The 20,616-nt window shown below is 43.9% G+C and overlaps 1 protein-coding gene across 2 annotated transcripts in view; it reads left to right on the forward strand.

Annotated features, from left to right (window-relative positions):
• The first annotated feature begins 276 nt into the window (after window positions 1-276).
• The window catches only part of mcf2a (MCF.2 cell line derived transforming sequence a), a 124,259-nt gene continuing 103,919 nt past the window's right edge, over window positions 277-20,616 (forward strand). For both annotated transcript variants that reach the window (XM_067997321.1, XM_067997320.1), the window contains exons 1-2: window positions 277-682; window positions 18,198-18,281. In XM_067997321.1, the coding sequence (XP_067853422.1) occupies window positions 586-682; window positions 18,198-18,281 (181 nt within the window). In that variant the 5' untranslated portion in view covers window positions 277-585. The remainder of the gene's footprint in view (window positions 683-18,197; window positions 18,282-20,616) is intronic.

Genomic DNA, 20,616 nt, shown 5'->3' on the forward strand with positions numbered 1-20,616 from the left:
CCTCACGCCATTTGATCACAGCTGATAATATTACACTGAGCGAGATCGAGGGGAAAAAAAGGTGGGGCAAACTGAACCTGGAACCAAACAGGGTGTCACAATACTCACCGCCAGGTACTAAGCTGAATCACAAAAACAGAACTGCACCAACTGGCAGAGGTTCGAGCCAGCTGAAGAATACGAAATAATAGTCATGCGCTCATTTTATTGAGTAGAGTGCGCAGTGAAGGCAAAGCTGTGATACTGCAGTTCTGCCCTGAAAAGGACTGTGGGATATATATATATATATATATAGAGGGGGGGCGAGTGGTGCTATCTTAACCCCTCAGTTGCTTTATTATCACACTCTCTACAACCATGGGAACTCCACAAAAGGCACTGTGTTGGCTGAGCATTTACTGATTTGAGAGTCGTTTTTCAAGAAGACTGGAATATTACCACATTCCTCCTGAGCTGTGCTCCCATTTTAAGATGAAGGTACTTTATTAAATGTGGTTGCAGGTTAGAGTTGTGCGAATTAAGCTGTGGACAGTGTGGGAACAGGACGCCGATTCTACAAACTGAAGGCCAAGTGTTTTCCCGACAATGTCAGCCGTGGAAAACCTGAAAATCTCCGAGGCAGAGATGAAGAGCTACTATTTTCTCTGCGAAACTTGTCTGCTGTTGGAATCTACAGTGAAAAGTAGGTGTCAAACTTTGCTTCCGTTTGTGATTTAATGCGAGTCCTGGTGTGATAAAGTCAGCATCACTTACCTTTTGAGGTTTTAAAAATGCATACAGGTGGGACATTTTATTTGCATTGTGTAGCATCACGTGACCTCAATTTATTTTGTAAGAAACATAAACAACTTATTTGATATTCAGACGTGGCAAATCTGCTTATGAATATGTAATCTGGTCTCACTGAATATGTGTGCCCTTGGAAATATAATTTATAATTTGATTCTTCAAAAAGAAACCTGGCAAAATCGTCTGCAATAAAATATACAAACACCTTTTTTAAAAAAATCCCTGTCGTCAAATTATCGATCAGGAATTCAGAGCTGGAGTCAGTGTTTATTCTTCCCTGGCCTGTAATTTCATCTCAATTCTTTGACAAGATTTGGCAACTGTGCTAAATAAACAGATCTAAACACAGCCGTACAGCAGTTAGAGTTCCTACTTTATCCGGGTTCGTACAGTCATGACCTGGTACCACCCCCCACTATGTAAAATACTTTGTAAACTTTTATTGATTTCTTTTATCAACGTCAGATTCTCCTGAATGCGAACGTGTGACTTTCATGAATCAGCAAATTACTGTAGAAATCGATGACTGAATTAATCAGGGCTATCGGAACAAAACATCTCTTTTTCTTTTAACTGAGATGTGGAGATGCCGGTGATGGACTGGGGTTGACAATTGTAAACAATTTTACAACACCAAGTTATAGTCCAACAAATTTATTTTAAATTCCACAAGCTTTCGGAGGCTTCCTCCTTCGTCAGGTGAACGGTGTGGAAAAGAAATTTTCGAATCCTTCGCATTTTAAAATCACAGAACAATGCCTGGTGATTACTGCCCGTTGCCAAGGCAATCACAGTGAGCAGACAGAAAGGTGTCACCTAAAAGGCCACCGAATATACAAACCTTTAACTTAATCTTTTAACTGAAGAAGAGGAAAGAGCAGATAGGTTCATTGTATTCTCATAGGAACCTGTGTATGAGTTTAGAAGGTTGAGGGGTGATTTAATTGAGGTATGATTAAGGGATTCAATCGGGTAGATAGAGGGAATCTATATTCTCTGGTATGGGAATCAAAAACAAAAGGGCATAATCTTAAAATTAGAGCCGGGCCATTTAGGAGTGAAATCAGGAAGCACTTTTTCACACAAAGGGTAATGGAAATCTGGAACTCTCTTCCCCCAAAAGGCTGTGGATGCTGGGAGACAATTGGAGCTTTCTAGACTGAGATCGATAGATTTTTTTTTGGGGTAAGGGTATCAAGAGATATGAAACAAAAGTGGGTAAATGGAGTTGAGGTAGTTCAACCATGATCTGATTGAATGGCAGAACAAGCTTGAGGAGCCAAATGGCCTACTCTGTTTCCTATATTCCTATATAATGCTTATTCATATCCATAGGACATCCTAAAGCATTTCAGAGCCAATGAATTACTTTTGAAGTGTAGTCACTGTTGTTATGTAGGCAGAAATAGAACTCACAACACAGAGAATTCAGGATGTGAACCGTTGCACTTACCACTCTTTCATGTACTCCATAGTACATGACATACCATGCAACTGGACTGTCAGATGGCAGTTGTTAGTCACACTGAGATACTTGGTTCCTTGGAGTGTGTCAGTTGAAAATAATGACAGGGTTTAAGTTTTTCTGGTTGAGATAAAACTCAGTGTCATTGTCGGACACACCAGATTGGAGACTAAATTTGGTCCAGAGTGAGAGGGACAGACTCCATTCCAGAACAAACATTGGAACATAAATCCAAACACATTGGCTGAGTGGTTGCACTTTCGCCTCCAAGTCAGAAGGTCATGGGTTCATAATCGCACTCCTGGCCTTGTGCATGCAATCCAGTGCCAGTACTGAGGGAGTGCTGCACCGTCAGGAGGTGCCGTCTTATGGATGAGACGTTAAACCAAGGCCCCATTTGCCCCCTCAGGTGGATGTAAAAGGTCCCATGGTACAATTTCAAAGAAGAGCAGAGGAGTTCTCCCTCGGTGGAGAGTAGATAGTTTCTATGTATCTACTCTATCAAAATCCCTTTATCGTTTTTAAACACCTCAATTAGATCACCCTCACTCTTCTAAACTCAAGGGAATACAAGCCAAGATTATGCAACCTATCACAACTGCATTGGAGTATCAGCCTAGGTTTTGTGCTCAAATCTCTGGAGTGGGACTATGAACCCACAACCTTCTGACTCAGAGGCAAGAGTTCTACCCGCTGAGCCACGGCTGACACTTAGAGAGTTCCCAATGCACTAATCACAAGTGTAACATTGAATAAATGAAAGCCATCTGTTTCTCCATTTCCCTGACGAATGTTGAAAGTGGGACGATCCCTGTCAAACTGGCAGGTCCAAGGCTCAATCAGTCCTTCTGTATGCTGATAAATGCGTTACTCCTGTTCCTATGTTCTCATGTTCATATGTACAAGGCAAACCGAGAGTGAATGACTTTCCAGTTCGCTGTGAGAATGGAAAGCCGATTTGCACAAACTCTTCCAAACCCATTCTCAGTTAGGTCATGACATCACGACAGTACAAGGTTACGCGTGAAAGGAAACGTGCGCTTGAAATTCACACCTTGTTCATCCTGCGGTCAGGGATCTGCAGCCGGGGTTTGGACTTCCTTCCCCATCCACTGTTCTGGGATTCAATTCTGAATTCTCAAAGCATTGGGATGTCATACATTCCATGTTTACACTCCAAACTTGGCCTCATGGTGAAGTGGTTTCCGTTTCACTGCAATACTAAAGTTTATTCAACCTCATACCCCTTTCCCCAAAACTGAATGCAATAAATAACACTTCACCCAACCCTGAAAAATGGAAATTGGGAATATTTAAACTGAAATATTGTGTAGATATCCTGAACCTGAAGGTGGAAAGATGTTTGGCAGGAGGAGTAATTACACGGTGACAAGTTTACCTGGATAGTTTCCATTATAAATGTGGACATAAGAAATTTAAAAATAAGGGCAAAATGTTGACTTTAAAATGGGGGGCTGAATTACGTCTGCCCCCCTTGATCCAAATAGCCTCTGCCCTCTAACCCAACTTCACCAGAAGGCTATACTTGATCCTGACTCCCCGTGTGTAACTCAACATGAGATTGACGAGTTATTTTAAATAACTTAGGGTGATGTTACAAAATTACTTCTTCAACTTAATGCCATAAGCTTTTATGACCAAATGTTGGTAGTTCAAGCAACTTGCGACTCAACGTTTCAATGACTAAGTGTCTGCCCTCCCCAGCTACTGAGTGTTACCGGTTCTGTCGAGTAGGTGCATTCTGTGCAATTTAACAGTTTTTGAGATTTTTAGTAGCTGGCATCCAGATTAGAAATTCTGGGCGGAACTTTCAACTTTGGCGGGGTTGGAAAACGGGCGAGATCATTATGGACTCCCGTCCGATTCTCCTTTCGACAGAAGTCAAGAAAGAACACTTGGGCAGGGCGTATAACGGGCAGCCGACCTGTTACCTACCAAAGTTGAAACTTCCGCCCTATAGCTCCAAATAAGTTACATTCCTTTGGCACATCCTTGGTTTTTTCATTTGCAGCCGTCGGCACTAGTGAGATGTTCACACAAGATCAGAAAGTAGTTCCCCATCTTCGCTCTCCTATCCACAAGGACCCAATAGTCCCACCTCCCACTACGGGAATTTCTGTTCTCTTCCCAGAGTTTACCAGAAGAGTTTGTACTTTCTTTAACTGCAATGAGTGAAAGTCACTCCAAGTGAATGGCAGCTCGCATGCGCGATTTGATGGCACCTGTGTGTTAGGATGAGCCATCGCAGTATCTCCGACTGAATTAGGTGCACAAAAAAACACAGGTGCTACTGTGGAGATACACAGTGGAGGCACCCGACTGAGATGGAATTGGCACTAACTCTTATGACTGGATTGGCCATGCAAACTCTGCAATACAAAAAGTCAGAGTCAGTCGCAGTCTGAATATAACCGCGCTAAAATTACTGGACATTAGTGTCATCCACAAATCATAGAACGCAGAGATGGAGCAGAATTACTCTGTCAACCAAGGCATCCTGAAAACTAGGGATTGCATTTCCCTTCGGGTTTAGGAAAGCTCAGAAACATCAATAGTTTGCAAGTCATGCGCACACACACTGTGTGCCAATTTGTGCAAGATTGTCAGACCCATGGTGCGCCAACCATATGGAGAGGTCAATATTTCATACATATAAAAGTCACACTTTAAAAGAAAGTTTTTTTAAAAAATAATTTTCTGCTGGTTTCTTTTGAGCTCAGGATCAGCCTTAGAGCAATGTCATCGAACTGACCTCCAGGAAGTTACAACAATTAGATTTAGTGGCCTTAAAGGGACACTGACACACATTAGCAGCAGAATAATACATGTTATGTGGTACAATCTTCGTGTCTTTATAGAACAGCATATCGTACATCAGTAATGCCACGGGAGACTCGCCAGTACATTCAAATATGTACACTTTTGAAAAGTAAGGATGCAAGGCCTTTTATTGGAATATTTTAATTTAGTCCAGATGGTGTTTCTTTGTTTTTTGAGGCTGATTCCGTCGAGTTTCTGTAATATTCTGAGCAATATCTGGTTACGGATTCATGACCTGATCCACTGATGAGTCCTAGTGTTTTGAGAATGAATCTTGGGGCTGAAATTCATCTTCAATGAGCTCACCTCTGAGTGTTTGCCTCTCCAGTATAAAACATTCTGATTTTATACAACCTCACTAACATTGTAGAGAATTGTAAGAATTTAAATCTCTGAAAGAAAGAACTTGCATTTACATTGCGCCTTTCATGACCTCAGGATGTCCCAAAGCACTTTACAACCAATTAAGTACTTTTGAAGTGTAGTGACTGCTGTAATGTAGGAAACGCGGCAGCCAACTTGCGCACAGCAAGATCCCACAGACAGCAATGAGATAATGACCAGGTCATCTATTTTAGTGATGTTGGTTGAGGGATAAATATTGGCCAGAACACTGGGGAATACTTCCCTGCTCTGCCTCGAAATCTTGCCGTCGGACCATCCTGAAGTCTGCTCCAATCCTCCTCGTTGTTGTTCTCTTCCTGGGATGTATAGGAGCTTGGGTTATCCCAGTAAGACGGCAGGATAGGGAAAGAAAGAACATTACAAGCGCTGAAACCAGGAAAGCTACAGCACCCTGCGGAAAGGAAGATGGAGAAGGACCTGATTAGCGAAGTATAACAAACAATGGTGAGGCAGATGGTGAGGCTGGGAGTGTTAGATAAATTGGGTGTATAATTGTTTATACAGCAGGGAGTACATTATTGATAAGAATTTTGAGATAAGCAAATGGAAAGCAGTAATATTGAAGCAGAATTACATATGCGGGGAAGTTTTCGAAGGCTCTGATGTCAAGGTGGACTTTGTGCACCTGATTCGGCAGACACGATGGGCAGAATGGCCTCCTTCTGTGCCGTAAATTTCTATGATTCTGTGAGTCGGGATGTGTCCAGTTTTCTGACCTGCATTTTTTGGGAGGGTATCAGCCAGCGTTGCCAACAAACAAAACTCACGTTTCCCTACGTAAATTATTTGGATTGGGTTCCACACTGAGTCTCATGAATTCGGGCAAGGCTTCACCGCCCCCCCCCTCCCTCTCCCAGTGAGCACCTCACCCATTATAACAGGGAAGCAGACCTGGCCTGTTTTGAAGTGTCACTTGGGGCAAAGTGCATTGAACACCTCGCATCCTTTTATTTCTTGTGACTTTTTACCTTTTGGTTGATGTCCCCTCTCACCCAAGTGTTGTGTTAGGTCATATACTAAGGGTGAGAAAAGGCCATTGGACCCCTAAGCATCAGCCTTGCCTCAGTGGGTAGCACGTCTTGCTTCCGAGTTATCAGGTTGGAGGTTCATGCCCCAATTCAGAAATTTGAGTGTCTGATGCTCCCACTGCAGTACTGAGAGAGTGTTGGACGTGCTGACTTTTGGATGAGATGTTAAACCGAGGCCCCATCTGCCCTCTCAGCTGAACGTAAAAGATCTCATGGCACTATTTGAAGAAGAGCAGGGGAGATCTCCTTGATGTCCTGGCCAATATTTATCTCTCAGCCAACACCTAAATCAGATGATCTAGTCATTTATTTCATTGCTGTTTGTGGGATCTTGCTGTGTGCAAATTGGCTGTTTGCGACATGACAACAGTGACTACACTTCAAAAGTACTTTGTTGGCTGTAAAGCGCTTTGGGACATCCTGAGGTCATAAAAGGTGCTGTATAAATGCAAGTTCTTTCTTTTCTTTATAAGCACCCAGGTCACTTCTTACTGGATTCACCCCCACTCCGCCCCCACCACTCTTCCTTCCCCTGCCACCTCCTGGAAGAGGCAAAAAATAAAAATGGGCAGCTCCATAGCCTGCTCAGGAATCTCGGTCAAAAAATCCTCTCTGTTTCCTCTGAAACCCCCAAGAGGCCCCCAGCCATTGGTTATTGCTGGGCACCCCCAACAATCTGCAAGGAAGTTATGCTAAACCTTTATAAATCACTTTATAAATTATGAGGGGCACAGATAGGATGGATACTAAGGAGCTTTTTCCCTTCGTTGAGGGTTCTATAACAAGGGGGCATAGATTCAAGGTAAAAGGCGGGAGGTTTAGAGGGGATTTGAGAAAGAACTTTTTCACCCAGAGGGTGGTTGGAGTCTGGAACTCACTGCCTGAAAGGGTTGTGGAGGCAGGAACCCTCACAACATTCAAGAAGCATTTGGATGAGCACTTGAAATGCCATAGCATACAAGGCTACGGACCAAATGCTGGAATATGGGATTAGATTAGACAGGGCTTGATGGCCAGCGCGGGCACGATGGGCCGAAGAGCCTCTATCCGTGCTGTATAACTCTATGACTCTATGACTCACTGGTTAGGCCCCAGCTAGAGTATTGTGTCCAATTCTGGCCTTGGAGAGGGTGCAGAAGAAATTTATTTCAATGGCACCAGGGATGAGGGACTTCAGTTAAGTGGCGAGACTGGAGAAGCTGGGATTGTTCTCCTTAGAACAGAGATGGTTAAGGGGAGATTTAATAGAGGTGTTCAAAATCATGAACGGTTTTGACAGTAAATAAGGAGAAACTGTTTCCAGTGGCAGGAGGGTCGGTAACCAGAGGACACAGATTTAAGGTAATTGGCAAAAGAACCAGAGGCGACACAAGGTGAAATTTTCTTACACAGCGAGTTGTTCTGATCTGGAATGCGCTGCCTGAAAGGGCGGTGGAAGCAGATTCAATAATAACTTTCAAAAGGGAATTGGATAAATACTTGAAGAGAAAAAATTTGCAGGGCTACGGGGAAAGAGCAGGAGAGTGGGACTAATTGGATAGCTCTACTAAAGAGCCGGCACAGGCACGATGGGCTGAATGGCCTCTTTCTCTGCGGTAACATACTATGACACTATGATGCTCCGGCCTTCATGAGAATGGAGCAGGCTTGAAGGACCAGCTGGTCTCCTCCTGCCTGTCAATTTCGTATATTTATATCTTTGTAAGAGATTAGTCCGAGGGTCGCCTCTCATGTGAGACGAGCCCGCCGTCGCTGCTGAATCCAAACGATCGTGTCCGGCAGCAGGGGGCCACCTGTAAGCGGGTGCCCAGTCTCTCGACGGCGCAGTCCGCAGCACCTTTGCGAGAATGTCGTTCCTCGCTGTCCCTGCCCTGCGGAGGGCCGTGAAACCGCCACTCGCTCCACGGTAACTCTGTGACCGAGTAACTCAGTCACAAACCGACCTAATTGATGGCGGAGATCCTCTGCTGTTACCCCGGCCCCCCCCTCCGCCAACCAGCGGCCTCTCCCAGCTGTTGCCAGCCGCTCGCGGGAGCATGGGATGCTGCGAAAGCTTTTCGCTTCTACATTAAGTTCGGTCGTGCTGTGCTCTAATATTTATTCACCACTTTATAAGACGTAAGTAACTTCTCTCTCGGCAACCCTCAGTTATTTACATTTGATAATCCATGTCTATGTTTTTTGTCCTACCCCCTGAGGTAGATCTGCAGTATTTGCTTAAGATACAAATAATTTTATTTATTTATTCATCTCTCCTCCCTCTCCCTTTTTCAGTTATTAATTTGATTAAAAAAATATTATTTTCTTCCCCTTACTTCCCACTGTTGGCTTTGTAGTTCATCCCCATCCTATCATTGGTGTAGCTCTGCACCAGGAAGTTTATTTTCCACACTGTCAAATCTTGAGTCCCCAAGACCTGAACAAATGGTCCATCACCTTGGTCCCATGATAAATAGAAAGAACTTGCATTTATGTAGCACCTGCCATGACCTCAGGACATCCCAAATGCTTTACAGCCAATAAAATAATTTTGAAGTGTGGTCACTGTTGTAATGTAGGAAACACGGCAGCAAATTTGCACACAGCAAGATCCCACAAAACAGCAATGAGATAAATGACCAGTTAATCTGTTTTGGTGATGTTGGTTGAGGGATAAATATTGGCCAGGACACCAGGGAGAACTCCCCTGCTCTTTGAAATAGTGCCATGGGATCTTTTACATCCACCTGAGAGGGCAGACAGGGCCTCGGTTTAACATTTCATCCAAAAGACAGCACCTCCGACAGGGCAGCCTCAGTTTTACTACAGTGAAGTATTAGCCTAGATTTTGTGCTCAAGTCTTTGGAGTGCAGCTTAGAACCACAACCTTCTGACTCAGAGGCAAGAATACTACCCACTGAGCCAAAGATGATGGCAAGGACTATTTTGAAGAAATAAACTGGGACTTGATTACATCGCTTGGCTCAAGATTAGTTTACTGTTCTGATATAAGTTAAACCAAGAAAAAACTCACATGTCCAAGCCCCCCGTGTAATTCCTTCTGGCGTTTATAATCTGTTTATATTACCTTCTGTTCACACTCTTTGACTTCCTCCCACTGACTTCCATGTGTTCACAAGGAAACGAAAAGCCTGCAGCAAGAATGAGAACCTACAAAGGGGCTTTGAAATGTTTGCTTTTTGACAGTACAGTCGTTTCTTGCTGTTAATTAATTTAATTCTCAGTGTTAAACCGAAACCAAGCGTTAGCAGCTGAAAACAGCAGGCCCTGCTGGCAGTTACCAGCTTGGCTCAGTTAGTAGAACTCTTGCTTCAGATTCAAGAAGGTCATAGGTTCAAGCCTCACTCCAGGACTTCAACTCATCATCAATGCTGGCAGTCCTGAAGGTGATATTGAACAAATGGCCTGACTGTCTCTTCAGGTGGATGTAAAAGTATTTTAAAAGCAAGAGTCCTGGTTAAACTGGCCCAATGTAGTCCTGCAACCAACACCACCAAAATCAGTTAACTGTTTATTTATTTCTTTTGCTGTTTGTGGGATTAGTTGCCATGTTTGCCTACATAACAGTAGTATCTGCACAATTTAACATCACATCTGAAAGACAGCACCTCCAACAGTACAGCACCGGAAGCATCAGCCTAGATTTTGTGCTGGAATCAGACTTAAAACTACAACTTTCTAACTCAGTAGATAAGACTGCCACCCACTGAGCCACAGCCGATACCCAATTCAACCTGTCTTGGGTAGATATAAGGAAGAGGCAGGGGGGAGGGGTTTAAAAGTCACGTTCCGTTCTTCAATGAAATGATGCAGCACGATTGAAGATTCACTACTGATTACAGAGTGATACAACTGCGGGAACGGTATACGAACCTACGAACAATGACAGACGGGAAATGACCCTCTGGTCCATCCAGCTTGTCCCACGCGATTGCATCATAATATATACACTCCCCAACCCGCCCAAAACCATACCGGTCATGTTGCAGGAACAGTTTTACAGTCTACTGCAGCACTAAATTCAGTTCCTGAATTCATGGCATGTCGAGCCTCTTAATAAATCAAAGAGGAGCGGTAAATCTGATCCTAAATATCTATTCCTACTGGATACTCTGAAGGTCACCAGTCACATGTTTACAGCTGGTGTTGCCATCATTCATCTACATTGGCATTGCAGGTTTATTTAGGAACAGCTGTTTGAATGACGGTTTGGATATTTAATTGAAATTGCAAAGTAACAATATTACAGCAGGAAACGTGCCTGATTCACGCAACAACAACAACAACAACAGCAACAACAACGTGCATTTATGTAGCTTCTTTATTGTAGTAAAACTTCCCAAGGCGCTTCACAGGAGCGTTCAGCAAACTAAATTTGACACCGAGCCACATAAGCAGATATTAGGACAGGTGACCAAAAGCTTGGTCAAAGAGGTAGGTTTTAAGGAGCATCTTAAAGGAGGAGAGAGAGGCGGAGAGGTTTAGGGAGGGAATTCCAGAGCTTAGGGCCTGGACAGCTGAAGGCACGGCCGCCAATGGTGGAGCGATGAAAATCTGGTATGCGCAAGAGGCAAGAATTGGAGGAGCGCCAAGATCTCGGAGGGTTGTAGGGCTGGAGGAGGTTACAGAGATAGGGAGGGGCGAGGCCACGGGAGGATTTGAAAACAAGGATGAGAATTTTAAAATCAAGGCGTTCCCGGACCGGGAGCCAATGTAGGTCAGCGAGCACAGGAGGTGATGGGTGAACGGGATTTGGTGCAGACTTTTGGATGAGCTCAAGTTTACAGAGGATGCAAATTGGGAGGCTGGCCAGGAGAGCATTGGAAAATCAAGTCCAGAGGTAACAGAGTCTAGAGGGATGTTATAGCCCCTTGTTATTTTACCCCTCCATGGCCTTGCCCCTCCCTATCTCTGTAACCTCCTCCAGCCCTACAACCCTCCGAGATCTCTGCGCTCCTCCAATTCTGGCCTTTTGCACATCCCCGATTTTAATCGCTCCCCCATTGGCGGCCGTGCCTTCAGCTGTCTAGGCCCTAAGCTCTGGAATTCCCTCCCGAAACCTTTCTGCCACTCTAGCTCTCTCTCCTCCTTTAAGACGCTCCTTAAAACCTACCTCTTTGACCAAGCTTTTGGTCACCTGCCCTAATATTTTCTTCTTTTTCTCAGTGTAATTTTTTTGTCTGATTTATGCTCCTGGGACGTTTTGCTACGTTGAAAGCACTATACAAATGCAAGTTGTTGTTATCTCACAAGGAATTTTTTTTAATATTATTCGTTCATGGCATATGGGCGTTGCTGGCAAGACCAGCATTTATTGTCCATCCCTAATTGCCCTTGAGAAGGTGGGGGTGAGCCGCCTTCTTGAACCGCTGCAGTCCGTGTGGTGAAGGTTCTCCCACAGTGCTGATAGGAAGGGAGTTCCAGGATTTTGACCCAGCGACGATGAAGGAATGGTGATATATTTCCAAGTCGGGGATGGTATGTGACTTGGAGGGGAACGTGCAGGTGGTGTTGTTCCCATGTGCCCTTGTCCTTCTAGGTGGTAAGGGTCATGTGTTTGGAAGGTGCTGTCGAAGAAGCCTTGGCGAGTTGCTGCAGTGCATCCTGTGGACGGTACACACTGCAGCCACAGTGCGCCGGTGGTGGTGGGAGTGCATGTTTAGGGTGGTGGATGGGGTGCCAATCAAGCGGGCTGCTTTGTCCTCGATGGTGTCAAGCTTCTTGAGTGTTGTTGGAGCTGCATTCATCCAGGCAAGTGGAGAGTATTCCGTCATGCTCCTGATTTGTGCCTTGTAAATGGTGGAAAGGCTTTGGGGAGTCAGGAGGTGAGTCACTCGCCACAGAATACCCAGCCTCTGACCTGCTCTTGTAGCCAAAGTATTTATGTGGCTGGTCCAGTTAAGTTTCTGGTCAATGGTGACGCCTAGGATGTTGATGGCGGGGGATTCGGCGATGGTAATTCGGCCGTTGAATGTCAAGGGGAGGTGGTTAGATTCTCTCTTGTTGGAGATGGTCATTGCCTGGCACTTGTCTGGCACGAATGTTACTTGCCACTTATCAGCCCAAGCCTGGATGTTGTCCAGGTCTTGCTGCATGCAGGCACGGACTGCTTCATTATCTGAGGGGTTGCGAATGGAACTGAACACAGTGCAATCATCAGCGAACATCCCCATTTCTGACCTTGTGATGGAGGGAAGGTCATTGATGAAGCAGCTGAAGATGGTAGTGCCTCAGCATTGCCCTGAGGAACTCCTGCAGCAATGTCGTGGGGCTGAGGTGATTGGCCTCCAACAACCACTATCATCTTCCCTTGTGCTAGGTACGACTGCAGCCACTGGAGAGTTTTCCCCCTGTTTCCCATTGACTTCAATTTTACTAGGGCTCCTTGGTGCCACACTCGGTCAAATGCTGCCTTGATGTCAAGGGCAGTCACTCTCACCTCACCTCTGGAATTCAGCTCTTTTGTCCATGTTTGGACCAAGGCTGTAATGAGGTCTGGAGCCGAATGGTCCTGGCGGAACCCAAACTGAGCATCGGTGAGCAGGTTATTGGTGAGTAAGTGCCACTTGATAGCACTGTTGACGACACCTTCCATCACTTTGCTGACGATTGAGAGTAGACTGATGGGGCGGTAATTGGCCGGATTGGATTTGTCCTGCTTTTTGTGGACAGGACATACCTGGGCAATTTTTCACATTGTCGGGTAGATGCCAGTGTTGTAGCTGTACTGGGACAGCTTGGCTGGAGGCGCAGCTAGTTCCAGAGCACAAGTCTTCAGCACTACAGCTGGGATGTTGTCGGGGCCCATAGCCTTTGCTGTATCCAGTGCACTCAGCCATTTCTTGATATCATGTGGAGTGAATCGAATTGGCTCATTGAAGGGTTTTCTACTCCACTGAAGAATTATGTGCTGAAAAATTTTAATAGCAAGAAAACATGGCTCACTTTAGTTTACAATTTATATTTTAAAAGATTTTGATTACTGGGAATACTGAGCTTTTTTTTACATTTTCAACTTTTATGGTTTTTAGACATAAAAGTTTTGAGACACTTCTGTCACACTTTGTTACGTGCAAATTTCTGTGTCACACTTTAAAATAAGAGAAAGAAAGTCAGTCACTTCCTGCTGATCATTTTTCTGACCTCTAATTGACTTCAAGAAGAGGCAGCAATTAAACCTGTGATCTTAAAGGGATAGTTCAATGAAATTTGTGCTGCACTTAACAGCAGAATAATACATTGTGCATTACATGCTTTAGCACTCCTTATATAACTGCACAAACACTGACCTATCCTGAGCATAACCACAGGATACCCACTCGTACTTTCACATTTTAAACTAAAGTAAAACATTTTTGTTTTTAAAAAAAATTGTGCAACTTTCATAAGAACATAAGAAATAGGAGCAGGAGTAGGCCATACGGCCCCTCGAGCCTGCTCCGCCATTCAATAAGATCATGGCTAATCTTCGACCTCAACTCCACTTTCCTGCCCGATCCCCATATCCCTTGATTCCTCTGGAGTCCAAAAATCGATCGACCTCAGTCTTGAACATACTCAACGACTGAGCATCCACAGCCTTCTGGGGTGGAGAATTCCAAAGATTCACAACTCTCTGAGTGAAGAAATTCCTCCTCATCTCAGTCCTAAATATCCAACCCCTTATCCTGAGACTATGTCCCATCGCCCATGTGAGTCAGAGGCTGTAGTGCCGTAGGGGAAGCTACTGGGATGTGAGTATGTGATAGTGATGCACATCTTCACTGAAATAATTTGGAAAGTAGTTTGTTGGCGATGCGCAAGAGCTGATGCAATAAGTGTTTATTGATCAGTTCCTGAAAAATAAATAAATGTTTTTCTTACCCAATTCAGGAAGATAGATAAATAACTAAGACGGTTACTTAAAAAACAACAGTTTTGATAACTAACATCAAAAAAATATTAAATTTAAGAATAGATGAAATCAGTTTGCACCTTTCCTTCTTTACTAAATTTCTCTGTAACAACACATTGTACTCAACCACAAGTGTTTAAATTAGGACTTTCATTCAGAATTTCACTCCAAACTTGAATAATGATACAGTTCTTCCACAACTTGCTACTGTTTATAAAAGTCCTGCTTATTTTTGAGCACCAAAATAAATAAACATGAATAAAAGAAGTGATGTAATCATTTAGAATGTCTTTCAAAATACAGAGAGCTGCTCCGAGTCATTCCTTCTGGAGTCTATCTAAACTTTCTAGTATTCTGCCTAGCTGTCTTTGTGTTCTGTTCTCTTACTTTACATGTGGAAAGTTAGGTATACATTGTAGCACATACTATTTATCTTGGAGCTCAAAGCTAAGCAGGCCTGCATTAGACGGCCGGCAAAGTCCCCTGAAAAAATGGCCGGACACAATATCGGGTCAGCTGATATCAGGCATACTTTTGACAGGCGACGTGGTCCCCAAAATTGGTTCTCGCTGTCCGTAAATGGGCACAACGAGATCCAATTTCAACTCTGAGTCAGGAGGTTGTCCCACTCCAGAAACCTGAGCATATAATCTAGGCCGACACTCCCAGTGCCAGCACTGAGAGAGCGCTGCACTGTCAGAGGCCCTTTTGGATGAGACGTTAAACCGAGGCTCCGTCTGCCCTCTCAGATAGATATAAAAGATTCAAAGAAGAGCAATGCCACGGAAGATCTGTGTGTGTATATATATAATTAATATATATGTATAAAAGACTTGCATCTACTGTCCGTCACGCTCCAAACATCAAACACTCTGTTACAGATGCAAAACTATTCTTTTTTTTAAAAAAAAGAGAAAGAAAGCTAGTCGTTTCATGCTGGCCACTTCTGACCTGAAGCCAGAAACTTACAAGAATTTACAATTGCTCTCTGATTGACCTCAGGAGTTAATTAGCAGAAACAATTACCTGGATTTGCCTGTTTAGACCACATCCCCAAGGGTAGTTGTTAATCAATGGCCTCAAAGGGATAGGGCAAGTTTCGTCTCAGCCTTGACTCAGTTGGTAGCACTCTCTCGCCTCCGAGTCAGAAGGTTGTGGGTTCAAGTCCCACTCCAGAGACATAAGCAGAAAATCTAAGGTGACACTCCAGTGCAGCACCGAGGGAGCGCTGCACTGTCGGACGTACCGTCTTTCAGATGAGGACCCACCTGCCCTCTCAGGTGGACGTACAAGATCCCACATCACTATTTGAAGAAGAGCAGGAGAGTTCTCCCCACCACCCAGTGTCCTGGCCAATATTTACCCTTCAACCAACATTTGGTCATTATCTTGTTGCTGTTTGTGGGATCTTGCTGTGCACAAATTGGCTGCCGCATTTCTTACATTACAACAGTGACCACACTTCAGAAGTATATGATTGGCTGTAAAGCACTTTGGGATGTCCTGAGATTGGGAAAGGTGCTATATAAATGCAAGTTCCTTCTTACTTTAATTGTGACAACTGAAATGTGAAATGTGGACTGTGTTGTCTGCCTGTTTTCAGTATATTAAATGCATTTTTATGGATGGGTATTCAACAGATTAGAAGGTAAATTTTCACGATAAAGTAAAACTAGTTCGCTTAAAATGATTCATTAAATTTATACAGGGTCATTAACACAATGAGCCATTTATCTTGTGCTATTTACACATTGGGTGCATATTGTATCTGCTGTTTACCTTTGGGGATGGATTTAGTGGATCTAGAGCTAAATAAATATTTCTTGTTGTTCTCTGGAGGTGTGACCACAATTTCTGTGTCGCAAACTGCACCAGATTTGGGCCTCAGCGAATGCCTTTATTGTCAACAGAATGCAAGTGTTAACAAGCGTCTCTCACTCTTACTTGACCCAAAGCAAAGAGGCGGCCGCAATTTTGAGGCCCCCCCCACCTCATTTACAGAGGGGGTGTCCCCAAGCGGGCGTCCCGATGCAGCTGGTTGGATTGAGGCCGACCAATATTGGGCCACCACAAGATAAGTTCCATGGGGTTGGCGGGGGGAGGGGGGGCGGGGGGAGGTCACGATTGTGCTGTGGGGGAGGGGGGTGTTATTATTCAAAGTAATTCCAAACTTACCTTGGACTGGATCTCTTCAGGGCCGTCACCCATAGAACTGATCGGAGCCTGCACATAACTGATTATATATTTTGCTCAACTGGGCAGTGTTGTAATTCCTAATCAGGCCTGTGGTCTGAGATCTCTGGTTGAATTTGAAGCCAGTCTGATGGATCTGTTGAGGAGGACTGAAGGTGCTACTGTTATGGAATGGACATTCGTACTTGTAAATTTATAAGTAATTCCACAAGATAATACGGTTCAAAGACATTTATTGGCTTTCACAGGAAATAAGCAGACAACGAAAACTATTATTACCCAATAATTACACATATACAATGGTAACTATTAATAATAATTACACATACACTTAAGGTCACACTTTCGGTACAAGACCGGAGAATTCACTGCATCACTGGTTTCGAGCTTAAGGGGATAGGCTGGCCAAGCCTATTCTGAAGTATCTGTTCTAACAGCCCTCTTTATATACCTTACTTTCACTCTGTGCTACGTGAGAACCCGCATGTTTCTAAATATTACCTCCCCCAATTGGCTGGACTTCAGTTTTAACAAGAATAATTCCCCAATTTTCCAGATCCACGGCAGGTGACTTTTCAAGGCTCGAGCTAACAAAGAGTTTGTTGCCTCTGCTGAGTCTCTTATCAGCGAAGACGGCCCCTGCTTGTCCTGTGTCTGTGCGGTAACTCTATCAGCTGAAGCTCTCTGACTGGAATTCCTCTTAATTTAAACTGTCCTTCTAACAGAATCTTACTTAACAGGCATAAGTTAAAAGTTAAGAATGAACCAATTCATTACACTGCAGATGCTAATTAATTTTATCTCAGGGGAGCTAGAAACAAATTTAGTGTCTCTAAAGTAAGGAATCCACAGATGTTGTGGGAGGGAAGTCCATCTCAGAATAATTAGTCATGGACCCCGGATGGAGTAGTTGATGGGTTGAATGGATTTATTTTACTCTGGATTTTATGTTCTAATATTTCCACGAGCACAACTCTGCAGATGCCATTGTGGAACAGATGACCTGACCAGCCTCACACCTTCCCTAAATTCCACCCTCCCTAAATTTCAGCTCATCCAAAACTCTGCTGCCCGTAGCCTAACTCACACCAAGTCCCGTTCACCCATCACATTGGCTCTCGTTCTAGCAATGCCTCAAATTTAAAATTCTTGCTCTCTTGTTCAAATCCCTCCATGGCCCCACCCTCTCCCTATCTCCGTAACCTCCTCCAGCCTTACAACCCTCCAAGATCTCTGCGCTCCTCCAATTCTGGCCTTTTGCGTATCCCCAATTTTAATCGCTCCCCCATTGGCGGCCATGCCTTCAGCTGCCTAGGCCCTAAGCTCTGGAATTCCCTCCCTAAACCTCTCCACCTCTCTTTTCTCCTGTAAGACGCTCCTTAAAACCTATCTCTTTGACCAAGCTTATGGACACCTGTCCTAATATCACCTTATGTGACTCGGTGTCAAACCTTGTCTCCTGTGAAGCGCCTTGGGACGTTTTACTATATTAAAGGTGCTATATAAATGCAAGTTGGTGTTGAGCTGATTAAAGGAGTCAATTACATTAAAATTAATATATGTACAATTTTTTTCCTTGCAGATGACCTTACCCCAGAAACCCTAAACTCCATTTGTGCAAAAAACATTAGTGAGCATCTGAAGAAGCAGTTCGCTTTCCTGCCAGGTGAGCTTCGTTAAGTCAGCTTGATAATAATTCGATACTAGGCACTCAATTTCTTCCTTATTGTTTAAAAATGTGATACCCACCAGCAATGCAGATCAGTAACTCATAAATAATAAGTTAACAGTAGTTAATAAGATATGATGACAGTCGTGGATGTCAAAGCAATTGACGATTAATGTGCTTTATCAGTTTACACATTCAAATTGGGCTTCTCTGCATCATATTATCCTCCAAAGCAAAGTCATTCTCACTTGGCTCCCCTGCAAAAAAAAACAAAGATCAGCGAGCTGTGCCTCAAGATTGACTTTTCCATTTCTCAGGGTTGTTGCATATGTTACAGTGTCAGCCGTAACTCGGTGGGCAGCACTCTCGCCTCTGAGTCAGAAGGTCGTGGGTTTAAGTCTCACTCCAGAGACTTGAGCCCATAATCCAGGCTGACACTCCCAGTGCCAGTACTGAGGGAGTGCTGCACTGTCGGAGGTGCCGTCTTTCGGATGAGATGTTAAAACTGAAGCCCCCATCTGCCCTCTCAGCTGGATGTTCAAAGATCCCACGGCACTGTTTCAAGCAAGAGCAGGGGAGATGTTCTGGTCAATATTTATCCCTCAATCAACATCATTAAAAACTGGTTATCTGGTCATTATCAGATTGCTGTTTATGGGATCTTGCTGTGCGCAAATTGGCTGCTGTGTTTCCTACATTACAACAGTGACTACATTTCAAAAATACTTCATTGGCTGTGAAGTGCTTTGGCACGTCCTGAGGTCATGAAAGGCGCGATATAATTTTTTTACACAGCGAGTTGTTATGATCTGGAATGTGCTGCCTGAAAGGGCGGTGGAAGCAGATTCAATAATAACTTTCAAAAGGGAATTGGATAAATATTTAAAAAGCAAAACACTTGCAGGGCTATGGGGGAAAGTGGGACTAATTGGATCGCTCTTTCAAAGAGCCGACACAGGCATGATGGGCCGAATGGCCCCTTTCTGTACTGTAAGATTCTACAAGTTGCATTTATGCAGCGCCTTTAATGTAGAAAAACATTGCGAAGTACTTCACCAAGGTGTGAGGTGTCGAGCCAACAAAGGAGAGATCACGAGGGGCGATCAAGAGCTGAGTCAAAGACATGGGGTTTTAAGGAGGATCTTAAATGAGGCGGGGGAGTTGGAGGTGTTTAGGAAGGGAATTCAAGAGCGTGGGGCCTAGGCAGTAGGAACGTAGTCTTCTTGCTGTGCAAAATACATTTCTTAAAGTTTCTTCTTTCACGGATTTTTGAGAAAATCATGAAAAAGTGGGAAATTGAACAAACCCATGGGGTATTAGTTCACCTGTCGCTCACCGGGTCCAAGCAGCGTGAGGCAGCATCAAACCAAACTCGGAGGATGAAGGGTTATATCGCCAGATTAGTTGAGTTCCAATCCCTGAAATGTCAATACTGTAAAAGGCCCTAGTTAGGCCACAGCTGGTGTGCTGGGTACAAGTGTGGTCCCCACGTAATTACGGGGCCAGCCAGACCCTAGAGGCAGTGCAGAGGAGAATAACCTGGCTGATCCTGGTGTCATAGGGAAGAGCTGTATAGAAACAACATGATTAGCTAGGCTTATTCAGCTTGAAAAGAGATATCTCCGAGGCCGCCTTAATTAAGGTATGAAAGATATTTAGTGGGATACAGAAAGTAAGTCTGAAGCAATACTTTCAGTTAGGCCAAAGTAGCAGGGAATACTAGCGTAATGATTATGATAACGGACTAGCTAATCCTGACATCGTGACTTCAATTCAGTGCAGAAATCTGGCCTGGCCTACATGTGATTCTAGTCCACACTACTAGCAAACCACTTAATTGTACAAATCAGAGCAACGAGGGATGGTTAATAAATGTCGTTTTGACACTATTGCCTAAATCCCAAGAACAAATTTTTAAAAACCTGGACAAGAGGGCATAAATTTAGGGTTGGAAAGTACAAATTCAGGACAGACATCAAGAAATATCTGTTTGGACTGAGGGTGAGCCACAGGTGGAACAGTTTAGCAGGCAGGGAGGTTAAGGCTGGGACAGTGTTTCCATTTAAGAAACAACTTGATTCTGTAAATGGGAAGACAGTCGGGCTGGTATTTTGGAAGGATGGGGCCAAATAGGCTGAAGGGCCTTCATCATATGAACCTATATTGTGAGGTTTATTCTTCAGAAGGGAAAATTACTTCTCATGATGCTCTTTATTCTCTTAATAATTCATATACAATATTCAGAGCCTCCCCTCAGATCACAGTGAATTGTTGGGCGTAGGCCAATTAGCCAAAGTTGAACTGGAAGTATGGATCTCTGCTTCACATAGAA

This window comes from Heptranchias perlo, chromosome 15, assembly GCF_035084215.1.
Source record: "Heptranchias perlo isolate sHepPer1 chromosome 15, sHepPer1.hap1, whole genome shotgun sequence".
NCBI classification, from domain to species: Eukaryota; Metazoa; Chordata; class Chondrichthyes; order Hexanchiformes; family Hexanchidae; genus Heptranchias; species Heptranchias perlo.